The 17381-nt window shown below is 44.3% G+C and overlaps 1 protein-coding gene across 1 annotated transcript in view; it reads right to left on the bottom strand.

Moving 5' to 3' along the window:
* Window positions 1-17078, bottom strand: part of NECAB2 (N-terminal EF-hand calcium binding protein 2) — a 145130-nt gene extending 128052 nt beyond the window's left edge. The window contains exons 1-2 of the mRNA XM_028739548.2: window positions 16717-17078; window positions 3305-3329 (exon numbers count right to left, since the gene is read on the bottom strand). Coding sequence (XP_028595381.1) covers window positions 3305-3329; window positions 16717-16941 — 250 coding nt within the window. The 5' untranslated portion in view covers window positions 16942-17078. The remainder of the gene's footprint in view (window positions 1-3304; window positions 3330-16716) is intronic.
* Window positions 17079-17381: the final 303 nt, after the last annotated feature.

Here is a 17381-nt window from a genome sequence, read left to right as displayed (position 1 = left end):
TTGCAATTTCTTTCAAAGATTCCAGGTCAAGGATTTGTGAAGCCACTTTAATGAAAATGAATACAGGGTGTCTGCTAGCTACAAGAATACCCACCCGCTTAGATGGCAGTTGGAGAATTACAGTCTGAGCTTAGACTGCAGTGAGTGGTCACCCACCTGACAATCAACCAATTTCACATCAGATGATGAGCCTCTTTGAAGCTATGCTCCCTGGGTGCCTTCACAGAGGCTTGTTCCAGGATCATAAAGAAATTTGCACTGAAAGCCTGCTAAAATGGAGGGGGTGTTCAGAAAGGGGTTTGCCCTGAAATCCTTTCCTGCTCCTGGGACAAGGCATGCTGGCACTGCCCATCAGTTGATCAGGCTCAGCTGATGGGCAGTGAGAGTGCACCTTGCCCTAGAAAATGAAGGACTGGAAGTTCACTACATCAGTACCTGTCCTGAAGCCAGAGGTGTAGTGGTCATGGGTGGAGGGGGTCAAAGACCCATTTCTATTTCTGCAGCAAGGTCTCTGTCTCCAGCATCTAGAGCTGCCCAATCAGCATGAATGAGAGCTTTTTAGCCACTGAGAAGTCTGCTCATCCTTTGTGCTGATTAGATGCAGTCAGAGTGAAAGGAAGTATGTCAGTCACCAAGGACTGGCTCCTAGGATCACCCTGGGGAAATCACGCAAGAAGAACACCAAGGAAGAGTTGGTCTGTATGCTCCAAAGCTAAGCATTTAGGAACACTGAAAACACAAGGTGCTTCAGTGTCAAGAGAATGGTGTGTGGGTTCTATTATGTACAGTAGAACTTCAAGAAAACACAACTTCTTCAAATCAACAGAAGATCTTGAAATACTCCAAATCATTTGCCCAGGTACATGCACAGAAAATAGTAGATTGAGCTGAAAGGCAACACATGGTGATCTTCATTGATTGTTGCAATGTATCCCAGATTAATATTGTATAATTATAAGATTATTGTATAAGCTTTGAAGGGGGCAGGGCTGTGAGCAGGTATGGCTGTGACTATCATAAAGGGACCCTGTACTTCTGAATTTGCTACTACCCTACTGCTCACACCTGATGCCATATATCACATTAGGTCTGGGGCAGGTGGATGTGGTTTGTCAGGAACAGCCTGATGGGCCAAAGTGAGATCCATAGCAGCCCAACAGTTGACTCACAGGCTGGGGATTCTCCAATCTTGGCCTAGAGGGGAGATGCTGTCTTCAAAACAGATTGATTGTGCACCAGTAACCTACACAGCAAGCCCGTGTGTGTCAGACACCTAATGAATAGGTACTATTGTAGTCTTTGTGGGGGAAATGCAAGTTTTCAAGTGGGCAGAGCTTTTCAGAGTTCGGCTTCCAATTTAGCACAGACAAAAGACAGAACCTTCTGCCCCCAGAAAAAGAACATCTACATGCAGCTGAAGACATTTTGTGGAAGAAAATATACAACTCTCCAATTATATAACCATAAAACACACAGCTGCGATTTATTTTTAAATGTGAGGGAGTGAGGGAAAGTTTCCTTCTTACTTGCATTTATATAAGGCAGCCTTCACCAGCCTGGCAGGCTCCAGATATTTTGGACTAAAACTCCCATCAGTCCCACCTGGCTAGCTGGGACTGATGGGAGTTGTAGTCCAAAACATCTTAAGTTCACCAAGTTGTGGAAAGCTGATGTAATGACTCCTTTTATCATCTGTACCTCTGAAAACTCTCCTTTGAACCATCAGTAGCAAGCTGGGCTGCTACATAGCAACTCAAGGGCTGATTCAGCAACTTAGTACATGAGGGCATCCTCCTTCAGCCATCTTCTCTAATCTCTGTCTCTCTTCCACTGTCAGTTTTGTGGGATGGGTTTTAATGGATAGGAGAGGATATATTAATTGCAATTTATCCCTCCAGGTGCCCGTGTGTGGGGGTTGGACAGTGTTTCAAAATCTGGAGATGGATTTGCAAGTAGTGCAGAATCATCTATCCTGTATGTTCCTTCCATTCTTTTCAAGGAACTTCAACTGCTACCTTCAAGCCTGGTTCCCCTTGGAAGCTGCCATGTACAGAGTTAGACTACTGGTCCATCTAGCTCAGTACTGTCTGTACCTGGAGACTTTTCTCAGCCCCCTTCCTTCCTGGGTGGCTTTCCAAAGGCTAAATGCCAACAGCTGGTGGTGACAAAGGTAAAATGTGGGTGGGGACATTAATGTAAATGTTTACCTTTCTCCAATAGGCTAGTTTCTGCATATGCTCATGCACTCCCTCTACCCTCCATCCAATCAAGAGACATTGTCAGAGTTCAAGGACCCAATCCAGCCACAGTATGAAGGCGGACCAGGGAGGGGTATGGCCTGGAGAAAGGGGCGTGGCTTGGGAGGGTACTGAGGACTAGATAGATAAGGCTTGGAGGGCTGTATTTGGCCTGGTCTTCCACACCTCTGGTCAGCACTGATTATGTACTGAACAGTAGTAACTCCTAAAAGAGTCCAGGATGACAGAGCGCTCGGGTGATACCCAATGAAGTCAATCCATGAGTAGAACGACTTCTGCTTGTGCAAAGGAACTTTCCATCCCACTCCCGCCCCCCCGCCCCCCGCACTCCAAAACCTGCTTCTGAGAGTTGGGGGAACTTCCAAGGCAGATTTTTGGGGTTCTAGTGGGGAAGTTGTTGCACAACTGGAAGTTGTTCCGTGATTTTGCTGGATATAACGAAATGTTTTGATGGAATGTTGTCTTCCTCAAGGTCAATCATTCTGAGTTCCATCTGTCATAGCATTGCCTTTGTATGTTTAACAAGGACCCAGAATAATTAGGCCCAAGTTTTTCAAAGAAAAGAATTGTGGCTGTGATAGTAGCTGACTATCACTGATGCAAAGTTTGGGTTTTAGCTGTAGCTGCAAAGGACATTTCAGTCTTTCTCCCACCAGGGTGTATAAGGAGCACCTGCTGACCTGCAGCAGCATAGCTGTGTAATGGGAACTTCATTTGCATCCTTTCCCCAGGAGGTAACACAGAGCAGGTAACTCCTATGAAATCCAGTGGACTCATATGGGAAGAAGATTTATACATTTGCACAGCTGTGTGGAACATAGATGTGCAAATGTATAAATACCACATAGATGTGAATTGCATTAGCAAAACTTTTCCACCAAGTCTGCCACAGGGGAAGGTCCTTAGCACAGTGAGAGAACACATGTTTTTCGCACAGAAGGCTCCAGGTTCAATCCCTGGAATCCCCTGTAAAGGACATATATCATTTAATTTTACAAGCAAATGAATACAAGCACACACCCACACTCATCAGTAAGACGACTTACCATTTTTGTCAGCTCGTCTGAAGATCTAGAATCAAAGAAAGGCACAGTTTTACTATTTTGTAATAGCTTGGCTGTTACAAATCAAACACAAATATATATCTTTCGCTTAGAGACAGAATCACACAGAGACAGATGTGCAGGTCTTGTTCCGTGGTTACTTTAAACTTCTGCAGGGAGTGGGGGAATATTACAGGCAATCCAGATAGGTATCGAGCTTGCAGCAATTTCCCAATAAAAATTCTCTGTTCCCCTCTCTCTCTGCCCCCTGCCAGATGCTATTTGTCAGCAACTGGACCTAGGTATATTTCCCCTGCTTCACACAGTAAAAGGCAGGCACTGGGCATGGTGTTCCCAGCCTCCTCCCCGTAAGGTGTGCTGCTGCACCTACATGTAAGTAAATTTATTTGCGTGAAAACATCCCAGCTTGAGGCTCTAAGTGGCATATTTGTCCTTCAATGTGCCTTTGTGGCTCTTTTAGCAGGTGCACTGCAGACATTCCAGAGCATTGCAGAAGCAAATGAGGGGCAATGAGCGATCAGGGAGAACTCAAAAGTTGTAGCAAATATAAGCTAATTGCACCGGAGGGGTTCTGTCACATACATTGCATCCCCAAATTTGTTGGAAAACACATTCACAGAGCAAGGGAGAAGCAGCCTTACATAAGAATACAGGTCTGAGCCCAGGGGAGAGAGAACCTTAAGGCAGGAAGCAAGGGCAGTATCGCCAACGAAATACAGTGGAATGATATTTGATATTCTGGCATAAAAAGAGGTTGTCAGCAAGCAGATTTCCATGATCTTGCACTGCTTGTATAATTAATGTACAGTAGTAAAGAAAGAGACGTCGGCTCACTCTGCGTGGGAAGGAGATAAATTTAGATCAAAGCAAAAGCAGCAGAGAGAAGAGGGGGAATACATAACAACAGAAGACATCTTGCTGCAAATCAGGGAGGAGAAAGAAGGGAGGCGAGTACAGCAAAACCTGGAGGAGAGATTTGAAAAGTGGTTGGTGCAATTTGACAATTAAAGCTTGGGTTACCTTTTTTTTTTTTTTTTAAGAAAAGAAAACCCAACAGCATACCTGTACAGTGACTGTGTTTCCCAACCACCTCCCCGCAACAAAGGTTCTGTGTCCTTGGCATCTATATGGCAGGCAGACATTCAACAGGAAAGAACTCAACATGAGTTGGTGTCGCTTGGTACATTTCAGGGAATGGCCAGACACAGGGGAAGGAGCCGTCATCATGGCGATGCAGTGCTGACTCCAGGTTTTGGGGGGCTTGAGCAATATGCCCTCAGTGGACTCCCTCCTTGAATGTGCTTGCCATTTCCTCCTCACCACTCTTGCCACCGCTCACTCATCTGACTCACTGAGCCTTGGCTCACTGGTAGAGCATCCGTTTTGCATGCAGAAGGGGCCAGGTTCAATCCCCGGCATCTCTTGTTAGGGCCAGGAAAGACTCCCTGCCTGAAATCTGGGGGAGCTGCTGTCTATCAGTGTAGACAATACTGAGCTTCACACACTGAGTCACTTTGCCTGGCTGCAATATGTTCCTGAACTCTGGCAATACCTCTTGCTTCCCTGGGTGAAGAGGAGTTTGTGTGTAGAAACTGGTGTGCCATACAGAGGTAAAAGGAATGTAGGCCCATGGTGAAAAAGTTTCCGCAGCTCTGCCGTAATTAGTTTTAATGACTCTTATGTCCCACTGTCCCTGGGAAAATTTTGCGCAGTCCAATATAAAGCCATCAAGACACCATGAGGGACTTGGGTGGTTACAAAAATTGCATATGGCAAGTCACATGCTTCTACAGCACAGCAGTGGAATGCTTTCTCTCCTGAACTCATTCTCTAACAAAGAAAAAACTTGATTAAACATATACAAAACAAAGCTGCTGTTATTTCCAGGAAGCGAACAAAAGGGTGTTGTAAAAGAAGAAGAAAAGAAAAGGTTTTATTCAGCCAGAGAACAACATTCTCTATTTTCTAGGTCATAACTCAAAGCATTCAAAGGTAACAATGGTTCGGTAATAAAAATGGTTGTAGGAATGGATTGAACTGGAAAACGTTTGATTCAAAAAAATATTGCTTGAGCAATACTATCACAGGCATGGATAAGTCAATTTGATTTGATTTCAGTCTCTCAACAAAGAAATAGACTCCAACTGATGCTCAAATCCGGGTGAAGTCAGTTTCAAAAGAAAAAAGAGAAAACTGATAAAACGCCACATTTCAGCAGATCCACCATTAAAAGTCCATTGCTGAAAGGGCAGCCAATGGCTAAGCTTTACAAATCATTGCTGAATTATAAAGTTTTGTGTTGAGATATAATTTAATTTCACATCCAAAAGGCTAGTTTCCTGCATGAAAGATGGATTGAATGGAATGTGCAACAGAGGAGGGAAAACTAGAGAGTTTCATTGAAGGAAATACTGTGCTCATAGTTACAGCAGCCTTCTCCATCCCTGTGCCCTCCCACTGTTTGGGACTGCAACTCCCATCAGTTGCTGGCTGGGGCTGATGGGAGTTGTAGTGCAAAACAGCTGGAGATCACCAGGTTGGTGAAGGCTGTCATACAGGGTCCTAGTCCTCCACTGTTTGCATCTTTATTTTTCTCCCTCTCATGCTCCCAGCAGGAGCCCAACACTAATAAACGCAATACAAATAAAATTATACAGTACTTCACCATGCCATTAAGAAGCTAAAATGCATACAGTTTTGAAACTGCAGTCTAAGATTTGAATGGTACTTTAACACCATACTACCAAAAAGGTTAGGAAAGAATGTAAACATATCCTTGAATTAGCTGGCCATCCTTGCATTTTGACCCTAAATGCTGGACAGTCACTGTAATTACAGTGACTCAATGTAGGAACTAATGGATTGCACAAGTAGTCATACAGGGAATCAGTTTGGAGTAACACCAAGGAAGGAAAAGAATCCAGAACTGGAGGAATTTCAGATGAACACTGACATCCATTGAATGGACACTGGGATCTGAAATGCTGCTCTCCTGCACCCATATGTGGGGGTGGGTTTTGACTGTGTAGTGTTTACATGAAAAACCAATAAAGGAAAATTAAATCACCATCACCCAAATATTGACTTGGGATCACATCCAACTAAGTTTGTAGACCCACAGAAGTTAATGGACCTAAATTAGTGATGTTCATAATTTTCAGTGAGTCTACCCTGAGTAGGGCTAAACATAATTTGCAATGTTTGCAGCAGTGAACTGTTGTTTTTTAACCATGCTTTTTATTGGATTATTACTACAACACATACACACCACACTACAAATACAAACAAACAAAAAGAACATACACAATAACTGATAAACATATAGCCATAAGTCCTCAAATTTCTGCGCTTGGACCTATGCTAACCTATTATCTATATCCAATTGTTATTATATTCTAATAGACTTCCTTCCTCCCCATTGTGGGTCAGATTTCAAACTTAATAAACCGTTTCTTTCTCATTTCGTATTCCTGCCTTTACTCCTTATATTGTATTTATACACTGAATTTTATTTTGCAAAAATCACTCAAAGCAAGTCCTCAGCAGTGAACTGTTTTAGCCCGTGATCCTGTGGGGCTTTTGTAGAAACCATGGAGAATGTCCTCACACCACAGCAGTGGGGGGGTTCTTTTCCTTGACATGCCATGTTCATGGCAACCTAAAGAGCATTGCTGCTATATCAGGCTAGACCTAGTCTAGCATCTTGTTCTCACACTGGCCAACCATATGCCCTAATGGAAAACCCACAAGCAGGTCCTGAGCACAAGAACACTCTCCCCTCCAGTGGTTTCCAGCAACTGTACACACACACACACACACACACACACACAATCAAACTGTCTGTAAAGGGATAAAGCAAATTGGGACTCCAAAATCCAGGGAAGGCATTTGGATGAGGAGAATTTCAAATGTACCCCTTTATAATAAAATGGAACTTTTGGCCAATAGCATCCAAAATGTACACATGTGGGAGAGAACAGCAGCAAATTCAACTGCAAAGCTGAGCAAATATGCAGCTTTTCTGAAAGTCCTGGGAGAGGAGGAAATCTTGATTTAGACCAGAGCTGCAGTTAGCTAAATCTAAGTTTCTACCAGTGTTGTCAGGTGTCAACACCTCCTAAGCAAAAAGCACGTCAGCGTTGATTGGACTAATTTTGCTGTTCAGAGAGGGGATGCAGCATGCTGGGGGTGTGTGCTTCTGGAGACCAGACAAATAAGCAGCATTTCATCAGGAAGAAGAAGAAGAAGAAGAAGAAGAAGAAGAAGAAGAAGAAGAAGAAGGAGGAGGAGGAGGAGGAGGAGGAGGAGGAGGAGGAGGAGGAGGAGGAGGAGGAGGAGGAGGAGTTTGGATTTGATATCCCGCTTTATCACTACCCGAAGGAGTCTCAAAAGCGGCTAACACTCTCCTTTCCCTTCCTCCCCCACAACAAACACTCTGTGAGGTGAGTGGGGCTGAGAGACTTCAGAGAAGTGTGACTAGCCCAAGGTTACCCAGCAGCTGCATGTGGAGGAGCAGAGATGCGAACCCGGTTCCCCAGATTATGAGACTACCGCTCTTAACCACTACACCACACTGGCTCAACAACTCTCCTTCAGTCACCATTCCTGCAATGGAAGGTTAGGGAACCACAGACCTGCAGGTCATGTGTGCCCCTCAGACTCTCCCCAGGGTATGCCTATCTCAAGTACTTTTGCCTGGCTAGAATGTGCTTGAATGGAGTGAGCGAGTGGATGTGTAGAAACCTCTGTAGCTAGAATGTACTGTACCTGTTGCCTCACTCACTTCTTGCCTCTGGCCAGCCTATCAATGTCATGCTTTCCGTAACAGAATGCGGCCCTCAGGCTGAAGTTATTTCCCTCCCCCTTCTGCAGAGGGAAACATGGAGCTTCCTCAGCTCTGCTCAGCAGAGTCAAGCAAAGTAACTTCACCAAGGTCAGAAAGCAAAAGCAATGAGTGAATGATGTGGTGGCTCAGATCCATGTGGGCAAACTCACTGGATTTCACTGGCAGGGCCAGGGCTAGGACAGGGATGGAGTGTGGCCCTCCAGATCTCCCATCATCTCTGGCCACTGACTAAGGTGGTTGAGGCTGATGGGAGTTGGAGTCTATCCAACAACATCTGAAAGGCTTCTGTGGGCTACGACAACAGTGAGAAGGTACAAACCTTGATGATAACGCAGCCTATAAATTATCTCTCTCTCTCTTCTTCTTCTTCTTATTATTATTATTATTGTCAAATGTTTACTAAGTGCTGCACACATTAAAAAACACAACAGAACTTGCCCAGAGTTGTGCAATTTAAAAGAGATCAAGTTGATGGATTATGCCGAAATGGCTAAAATGACCGGAAGAACCAGAAATCAGAAAGACCAAAATTTGAATAAGGAATGGGGGAAATGTATAACTTATCTTAAGGCCATTGTAAACAGTTACAATCGTTAGTAGGATTGGAATATCACTTGTAGTTTAATGGTGATTTTTGGAAACAATGGAGAGATAAAAGATTTGGATTATCATAAAAGTTGCAGGAGGAAATGATTAACAATAGGACCCACAAAGGGGAGAAGGGAACTCTAAGAGATTCCTTGGAATCTTGTTTTTATGTTGTATGTTGGACATGTGACTGTAAATTTTTTATCTGAAAAACCAAATAAATTTATTTAAAAAAGAAAATGGCTAGGAAGCTGTCGTATGCTGAGTCAGACCACTGGTCCATCTAGCTTAGTACTGTCTGCACAGGCTGGCAGCAACTCTTCTGGATTTCAGGTAGGGGGCATTCCCAGCCCTTCCTGGAGATGCCAGGTATTGAGCCTGGGACAGCCTGTGTGCAAAGTAGATGCACTATCATGGAGCTGCTGTCCTTCCCCATCAGACACACACATCTAGGCACTCATATATTTCCCCTCCAATGGGGCAAATAGCAGTTTGGTGTGTGTGTGTGTGTGTGTGTGTGTGTGTGTGTGTGAGAGAGAGAGAGAGAGAGAGAGAGAGAGAGAGATTGAGAGATTTCAGTGGGGGAAAGCACCATAGAGGAAAGGGTTAAATTCCCCCCACCCCCTCAGTGCTGTGGTGCAGATCTTTATTATTATTATTATTATTATTATTATTATTATTATTATTAATACTCTGCCCATCTGGCTGGGTTTCCCCAGCCACTCTGGGTGGCTTCCAACAGAATATTAAAATACAATAGTCTATTAAACATTAAAAGTTTCCCTAAACACGGCTGCCTTCAGATGTCTTCTAAAAGTCTGGTAGTTGTTTTTCTCTTTGACATCTGGTGAGAGGGCGTTCCACAGGGCGGGTGCCATTACCGAGAAGGCCCTCTGCCTTGTTCCCTGTTCTGGTTCCACATCTCGCAGGGAGGGAACCGCCAGAAGGCCCTCGGCGCTGGACCTCAGTGTCCGGGCAGAATGATGGGTGTGGAGACGCTCCTTCAGGTATACTGGACCGAGGCTGTTTAGGGTAGGTGGGTGCTTCTATTAACATTCAACATAAATGTGGGAGATTATATGCACAGATCTTCCATGTTATGTGCTTCCTTTGGTCCTTTCTTAATTTTTTTAATCATTCCAGGATCAAAGCAGTATAATAACCACCTATGGAAAATATAGCTTCTTTTGCAAAAGATGACATCAATGAATTCAAATTAGCAGTGATATGGCTGGATGTCAATGACACCGACCTGAAACTGACCTTTTAATTACACTGGATGGGAAAGTTATTGGAACTGCATCCTTCAGTGAAATTATCTGCTTGACAGTCTCTGAAACTGAGCTATTTTAAATAGATATGAAGAGAGTTGGTTAATAACCCCATGTTGTGCTTGCAGTTCAGTCCATCGCCAACACATCTGAGCCATATTATGTCTCCCAAAAGCAGAGCATACTGTTTTGTTTTTCATGAACCCCCCCAACCTGCAAGACCTAGAATCAAAATGTGAATAAGCTCATCTTAAATGCTGGGCAAAGCAAGTGGAATCTTGGCAATAATGGAATAGCTTGTCAAGAGTGGGAAATAATAGAAATCCCAGACAAATTAGGAGGTAATTTGAAGGAAAATCATAATTAACTTCTACAGGAGTTAAGGCGGAAGCAGCAAGCCAGAAGGGGGAAATTAGGCCAGAACGGCAAATCGATAGAACATTACACAACAAATGCTTTATTAATGAGGGCTCGAAGGAAGCACGAAGGGCAAGCCAAGGCAGCTATCAACTTTAGCATCACAACTCATTTTGGAGGCTGATCAACATGAGAGAAGTCAGATCACACCCATGAGCTCAGTTTTCCGATTGCGGACTACAAGCTCATAATTGAAACTGGTTATCGTTCAGTAATCCAGAAGCCAAAACACAAGGAACAGGGAATCCATAGTATCAAAGTTACATATCAAGACTAGAGGAACCAAGACTCTGCATGCGGCTCAGTTAAAAGATGCTCAGTTAAAAGTATAGCAAACACCACACAGCAAACACTGTATTCTCCACCCTGTTTTCTATGACGGCCAGTGGTGTAATCAGGAAAGACTTTGGGGCAGATGTCAGCAAAATGGGCAGGAAAGAACCCCAAACACAGAATGACTAACTTGACACATTTGGAAGTAAGCAAAATGATATCCATTACCATCTAAAAAGGGGTACCTCTTAAGTACATTTAAGCCAAAAATTACCTAACTGCACCACTGACAACAGTTCTCTTTTTGAAGGTTTCTACAATTTATTTTCAGTTTAGTCTGCATCTGGACTAGGGATAGGATATCTCCACATCAATTTGCAGGGGTTTTTTTGGTTTTTTTTAAAGTCATCACAAAATTTCATCAGCATTTTACTGCCAATATCTCCTAATATACATGTTTGCATGCAGTTTTGCCTAAGATACAAATTCTTGTAAGACAATTTCCCCAAATATAATGCATTTGTGGGTGTTATTTTCACTAGCATGTGCATCGTTATGCACACTTACCCTAATATATGCCTTTTTTGCCAGCACTTTGGCAAGTAAACTGATTTGAAAAATTCAGAGAAGTGTGAATGTCAAAGGATGATTGTGTTTTGGGTCATTTGTTGGATTGTATTCAACTAAGTCTTACTCAGAGTAGACCCACTAAATTTTGTTTTATTAAAAAACTATGTTAACCATATCCACTTACTTCAGTGGATTTACCCTGAGTAGGACTAACACTGAATAGTACCATTCATTGTTTCAAAATCGGCAAATCCATTAAATTGAAATGAGAACTTAATTTTATTTTGCACCTATCCCTACTTGGAACTGTTGGCTTCTTCAGCAAGTGGTGGCTAGGATGCTTCCTATGCATTCCCTGCATCAGTGCAAGTAAAAATTGTTTCAAATGTAATGGTGAAATGAGATGCATCATAAATTGTGCAAAAGCTACATTTGCATTTCGAAGGAAGACTCTTTAAGCCAGAACAGCCATTGATGTTATGGACTGGCTGGATGCAGAGGATAAGTGGGAGGCAGCAGCTGGAGAACCCCCAAGGGAGGAAGGTTCAGAGTCATGGGCCTGGTGGTGGGATGACCATGAGCAGGGAGAAGAGGGAGCAGACTGGGAGGAGGAGGAGTCACAACCTGAAGAAGTAACAGGGCTTAGTGAGCAGGAAGAGGGCAGTCCAAAATTAGAGGCTGATGAAAAAGCCAGGGAGTCTCCCCTTCCTGCTGTGAATAGCTGCATTCCTCCCTGGTCTCCCAGAGCATGGAGAGTGATGAAGAGGGCAAAGAGAGATAAGGTGAAGGAGCTTCAGGTTGCTGGGGAAGGACCCAGGAGAGGAACCTTAGAGAGTGGTGGGAAGACGGGGACCTTCATTGGGACAAGACCCACTGGGAAGAGTTGCTGTGATCACCAGGCCTGCACTGTTTTGGTTTCTTTGAATAAAGAGTTAATTTCACTGACACCAGGTGTTTTATCGCTGGCCTGCTCCTGACAGTCACCAACCTGCTGCCCCCCAGATGTTTTGGACTAATCAGCCTTGGCCAGCAAGGCCATGCTGGCTGGGGCTGATGGGAGATGTAGTCTAATGCATCAAGAGGGCACTAGGTTTGCAAAGGGAAGGCTAGAGCTTCCCTTGAAATTCAAATTAAGAGATGCTTTTTGTTGGGAGAGTGTCAGGGAGAGATAGAATTAAAGTCCTTCTCCCCACACCCAGAAGATGGAGGCTGATCAGGCTTCCCCCAAGCTCTTGTTTACATCATTTTAAAAAATGTTCACTTTAATTGCATGATGCAGCCATGCAAGTGACGTCCCAGCTAGATTGGTCCTCAGTCTCAAAAAGAATCGGTTCTTGTTTGTTTTCTCTGTCACATTATTCCCAAGCGGTTTTCCAGACCAAACAGATAACCACAGGAGTACTTGAGAGAAAGGTTGAAAATCAGCAGGGTTGTGTGTGGAAACTTGGATCCATTTGTTGTTGTGTTTTATAATCCTGGAAGAGAAATTAATACATGGTGGTGGTTGTTTTAAAGAAGTTTCTTGTGACCAATTTTAGATTAGCCTGCCACATCAAGCGGCTTCGCTTTGGAGCCGTTATTAAGTCATTTTGCGCTACCAGTTTTTCATTCCAAGTAGCATGGAAGAAGATATAAATGTATTCACTAATTAGGCCTGCCTTAATGTAGTACAGATGAATCAGTTGTTGTGAGAAGGGTTGCTTGATGGACAACAGTGTTAAATGAGCCAGCATGATTCACTCACCAATAATATCCCCCCCTTTAAAAAAATGGGGGGAGGATATTGCTATTAAAGTGTCAAGTATATTAACAAATTTTAGGAGAGTTAAATTTACACTCGGTACATTAACTATCAATTCCAGCTGGCACTATTAATATCTCATTTTCATAATATGATTCTGTAAAGCTCTTTAAAAAGGAAAGAGATGTTATATATTTATTTTTCCCTGTGGTTTTTGTGCAAACCATTGCTTTCTCCTCCATCTAAGTCAAATTTCCCAATGCCCAAGATGTACTATTTTTAAAATAATAATAATAATAATAATAATAATATTGGAAGAACCTTTTACCCTTATATATCAGGGATGGTGGGGAGGAGAGAGAAATTGCAAGGAGGCATGTGCACAGCAATAACTTAGAAACACTGTGGGAACTTTCCTTGTTAATTTGTTCCGGTGCATCTCTGCATTGGGTCCCATGATTGGATCATTCAATCTTCCCAATGCAGAAAGCCACAAAAATTACTTGCCTTCACGGAAGGTTGATTGGAAGGTGATCTGGTGAGCCTTGCCTTTGATTACTCAATTCATTTGTTTTCTCATAGTGCCCTGATGGTTCTCTCCAATCTCACTAGTACACACTCTGGCATACAGCTTGGGAATGATCAAATCTAACTCCTCAATCTGTCTTTGCCTAGTTCTGAGCCTAACTCAGAACTAGGAATGGGTGAATCATTTCAGTTTTCCTTCAGTTTTTAATATTAAGTTCCATTCTCCACATTTTCCATAACAGTTTATGTGGTTTTTAAATAACCTTTATACAAATTCACCAGTATCTTAGTATAAATTTCTCCATATACACAACATCTACACATTTTTGCAAAGCAACTTTCCTCATTATTCATTTTTGTATGCCATTCTTACCGATATATGCCTTTTATGCTCAATTTACCCTAGTATCTGCATTTTTGTACTCATTAGCTGGTTGGAGAACTGCAATGCAAAATCCAGATAAGCACAAATTTTGAAGTACAGCTGAGTTCACATATTGTTTCAAAAAGTGCAAATTGGGTAGGTTTGTTGTTACGGTAAATGTGATCTGAATCACATTTTCCCCTCCATCCCTATTCAGAACTTAGATTATGTGTACATCATGTTACATTAAGCATTAGCAAAAGCCGAGAAAACTCTCTGCAGATTTTCATTTGGCATCTTTCAGGTAGCCTTGATTTTAAAAGTTGCAAGGATTCACTAGCTTAAAACAGCACTTAGGTAAAAATAGAACTACAGTAGCGCCGAGCAGGGGGAAAAACCAGCCTGCTAACATTTTTTTCAGCAAACCCCTGATTCTTCTTTTCATCAGTGTAGTGTCCTGGAGAGTGTTTGTGTTGTGTGTATGTGAGAGGGGTGTGTGTGACAAATACTATTAATTTGTAATCAATTTGATACAGAATGGTAGTTATGGTAGAGCATCAGGGAAGTTAGGCATTCATGTTCATCCCCAGAATTTAACGTTATTTTCTCATGTCATGAGTTTGAGGTTCAATCCCCCTTGGGGGAAGGGGAATTCTGGCAGGAGAGAGCTAATTTTGTTTCAGAATTCTCAAAAAGATGATGGAACTTTTTAGCTGATGGGAAGAGAAAACAGCACCAACCAGCATTTATAACTGCCAGCATCAGCACCTATCTACCTTGCATATTGTTAAGATTAAATAATAGAAAACATAAAATGGGACTGCCCATTTGGTAAAATGAGTTTTCAAACCCCTTCACTGAGGTGACACACATAAGCTGCATATTTAGATACGGTAAGTTTCAACAAATCTTGTATACCCATCATATGCCCTTCTCAATTGTGGGCACACTGCGGAGATCCCCACTTATGCAAAGGCTCACAGGAAGCTGCCTTATACCGAGTCAGACATCACTCTATCTACCTCAGTGTTGTCTGCACTGACTGGAAGTGGCAACCCACAGTTTCAGGCAGCAGTCTTTCCCAGACCTACCTGGAGATGTCAGGGTTTGAACCCGGGAACTTCTGAATGCAAGGCAGATGCCCTGCCACTAAGCTACAGTCCTCTCTGTTGCATACCATTGCTTAGAGATAGCAAACTCTATACACAGACTTCTGCATCCATTTGCCACAGAAGTCATGGCAAGCATTGAAAAGAGGGAGGTGTATGATTCTCTTCTCCAGGTCAGGGGAATAACAATCACAACCAAACCAATCTCATTCTTCCAAACCCCTTTTCTCCCTGCAATGTCTGCTCATCCAACAGAATTTAAGGCACTTCTGAATTCAGTAAAAAAAATTCTAGCCCTGCGATGAGGGAAAATCTGGGCCAGCCTACCTTGCAGGGCTGTTGTAAGAGTTACTGAGTGCTACAAAGTGCAGCAAAGACTCCACTGTGTAACATAAAACACAAAGTGTTAGCATGACATTTTTCACTGTCCTCATCTTCCATAACTGGAATCTCTCAAAGCTCCCCAGCTTAATTACTTTGTATTGTGTTTGTATGCGTGAAATTCAGAGAGCAATTGCCAAATCTAAAGCAGCTCCTATGCCAGCCTGCCCCTCTTTGAGGGGGGAAAATGGCTTCCTGTGCCCATTAACTGGAGTGGGCTGCACTGCCTTTCCCCTGGGCTGCTTTTAAGGGGAATTTATTCTCTTGGGAAAGCTATGCCAGGAGAACAACCAAGCCCGGGTCTCTTACTGGGACCCTGCAAGAGTCGTCTGCCCTGCCCTTCCAGGGAGAGATCCCACGGCACAGCCCTGCCTAAATGAGGGCAGCCTTGAAAGCGCTTCCTCTGGGGTTGCTAACTTCCCCCCTCTTGACAGAGATCCTCTGCTTTTAACAGCTGCCTGGAAGGCAAAAACACTTATTAGGAAAGGCTCCCACCCTACGGAGAAGATGAAAGCGATGATTTCCTTTGCAAAATCCCAGCCTGGAGCCCTCCTGGAGATGGGGAAAGTTGGCTACCCTTCAGTGGCGCAGGGAAAGCGGTCTGCACTAGCTCAGGGGACACCTGTTCAGGACTTCGGTCTATCCCACCTGGAAGGCTTTGCTCTAAGAACCACCGAATAAAACCCCTTCTTGACTTAAATCTTGATGCGCACCCCCCCACACACACACAATTCAGGTTTCCTCCAGAGTCAGACCCAAAACTGCCTTCCCTCCCCCATATAGTTTGGAGTGGGGAGGGATATACCCATTTTAAACCCAATGAGACAAAAATACCACCTGCTAGGGAATTCAGCCGGGGGCGAATCAGCGGGGGGGGGGGGACCACTCCCTCATTGGCTAGCAGAGAAGTCACAGCCCTCCTTTGCCGTTTGCCCCGCGCCAAAAAACCAGGGAAAAATGAAAAGAAATGATTTGGGCTTTTGCAAAGGTAGACTGCGCCCGCACCTGGAGGTTCTACTAGAGCCTCGCGCAAGAGTAGCGAAGGGGACGCCCTTCGCCAGGTCACTTGCGAGCCTCCAGCCTCGCGTGCTGCAAGGCGCCTGGCCACATAAAGAAGACCAGGGCGCCTTTCAGTAGAAATCGATCTCTTTTTCTCTGGCAGGTGAAGAGGGGGAGAAAAGGTCCAGGTTTGTTGGGCAGTTTCGGGCGAGGGCGCCTCTTCCCCCGCTTGCCTGCCTGCCTGGTCTCCCGCCACCCGCCCGCCCGGGTCTGGGCTGCAGCTCTCGGCTCCGAGAAGGGAACTCACATCCAGGATCACGGAAGCGCCTTTCCGCTGCTCGGGGAAGCAGCCGTCCTGCCCGGCGGCCGCCTGGCCTTCCTGCAGGAGCTCCCGGTCGGGCAGGATGCTCTTGTCGCTCATCTTGGTGACTATCCAGCGGAGCAGCCCGTCCAGCCCCCCGATCTGCGGCTGCTGTTTGCGGAGGAGCTTGTGGACGCTCTCCCGGCAGTAGCGCGCTGCCTGCTCACACATCTTTTACAGGAGCCTTCATGCTGGAGCCGGGGGTATTCCCTCCCACACAGGCTACATCACCCCGCCGACGGCGGCTCCCGGGCGAGGAGCGGGCAGGCGAAACCCCACCCCCGCCTGCCACACTCCCCGGAGGAGGGACGAGGGAAGGGGGTCGCCAGATCGCACCCCTCCCCCCACCTAGGGATGGAGGCTGCCTGCAAGGGGTGCATCGGGGAAGGAGGTGGAGGAGGTGGCTGGGAGGAAGACGCTTCCTCAAGCACAGTTCTCCCAGCTCAATTTATCTTGCAGATGTTGTTCTTATGCACATATACATATACATATACATATACATATACATATACATATACATATACATATACATATACATATACATATACATATACATATATTCTGGAAGTTACAGAATACATAGCCAGGGGCCTTGTGATCCTGTCAGGTCA

Source organism: Podarcis muralis, chromosome 7, assembly GCF_964188315.1.
Source record: "Podarcis muralis chromosome 7, rPodMur119.hap1.1, whole genome shotgun sequence".
Lineage (NCBI taxonomy): Eukaryota > Metazoa > Chordata > Lepidosauria > Squamata > Lacertidae > Podarcis > Podarcis muralis.
This window is presented reverse-complemented; position numbering and strand designations above follow the sequence as displayed.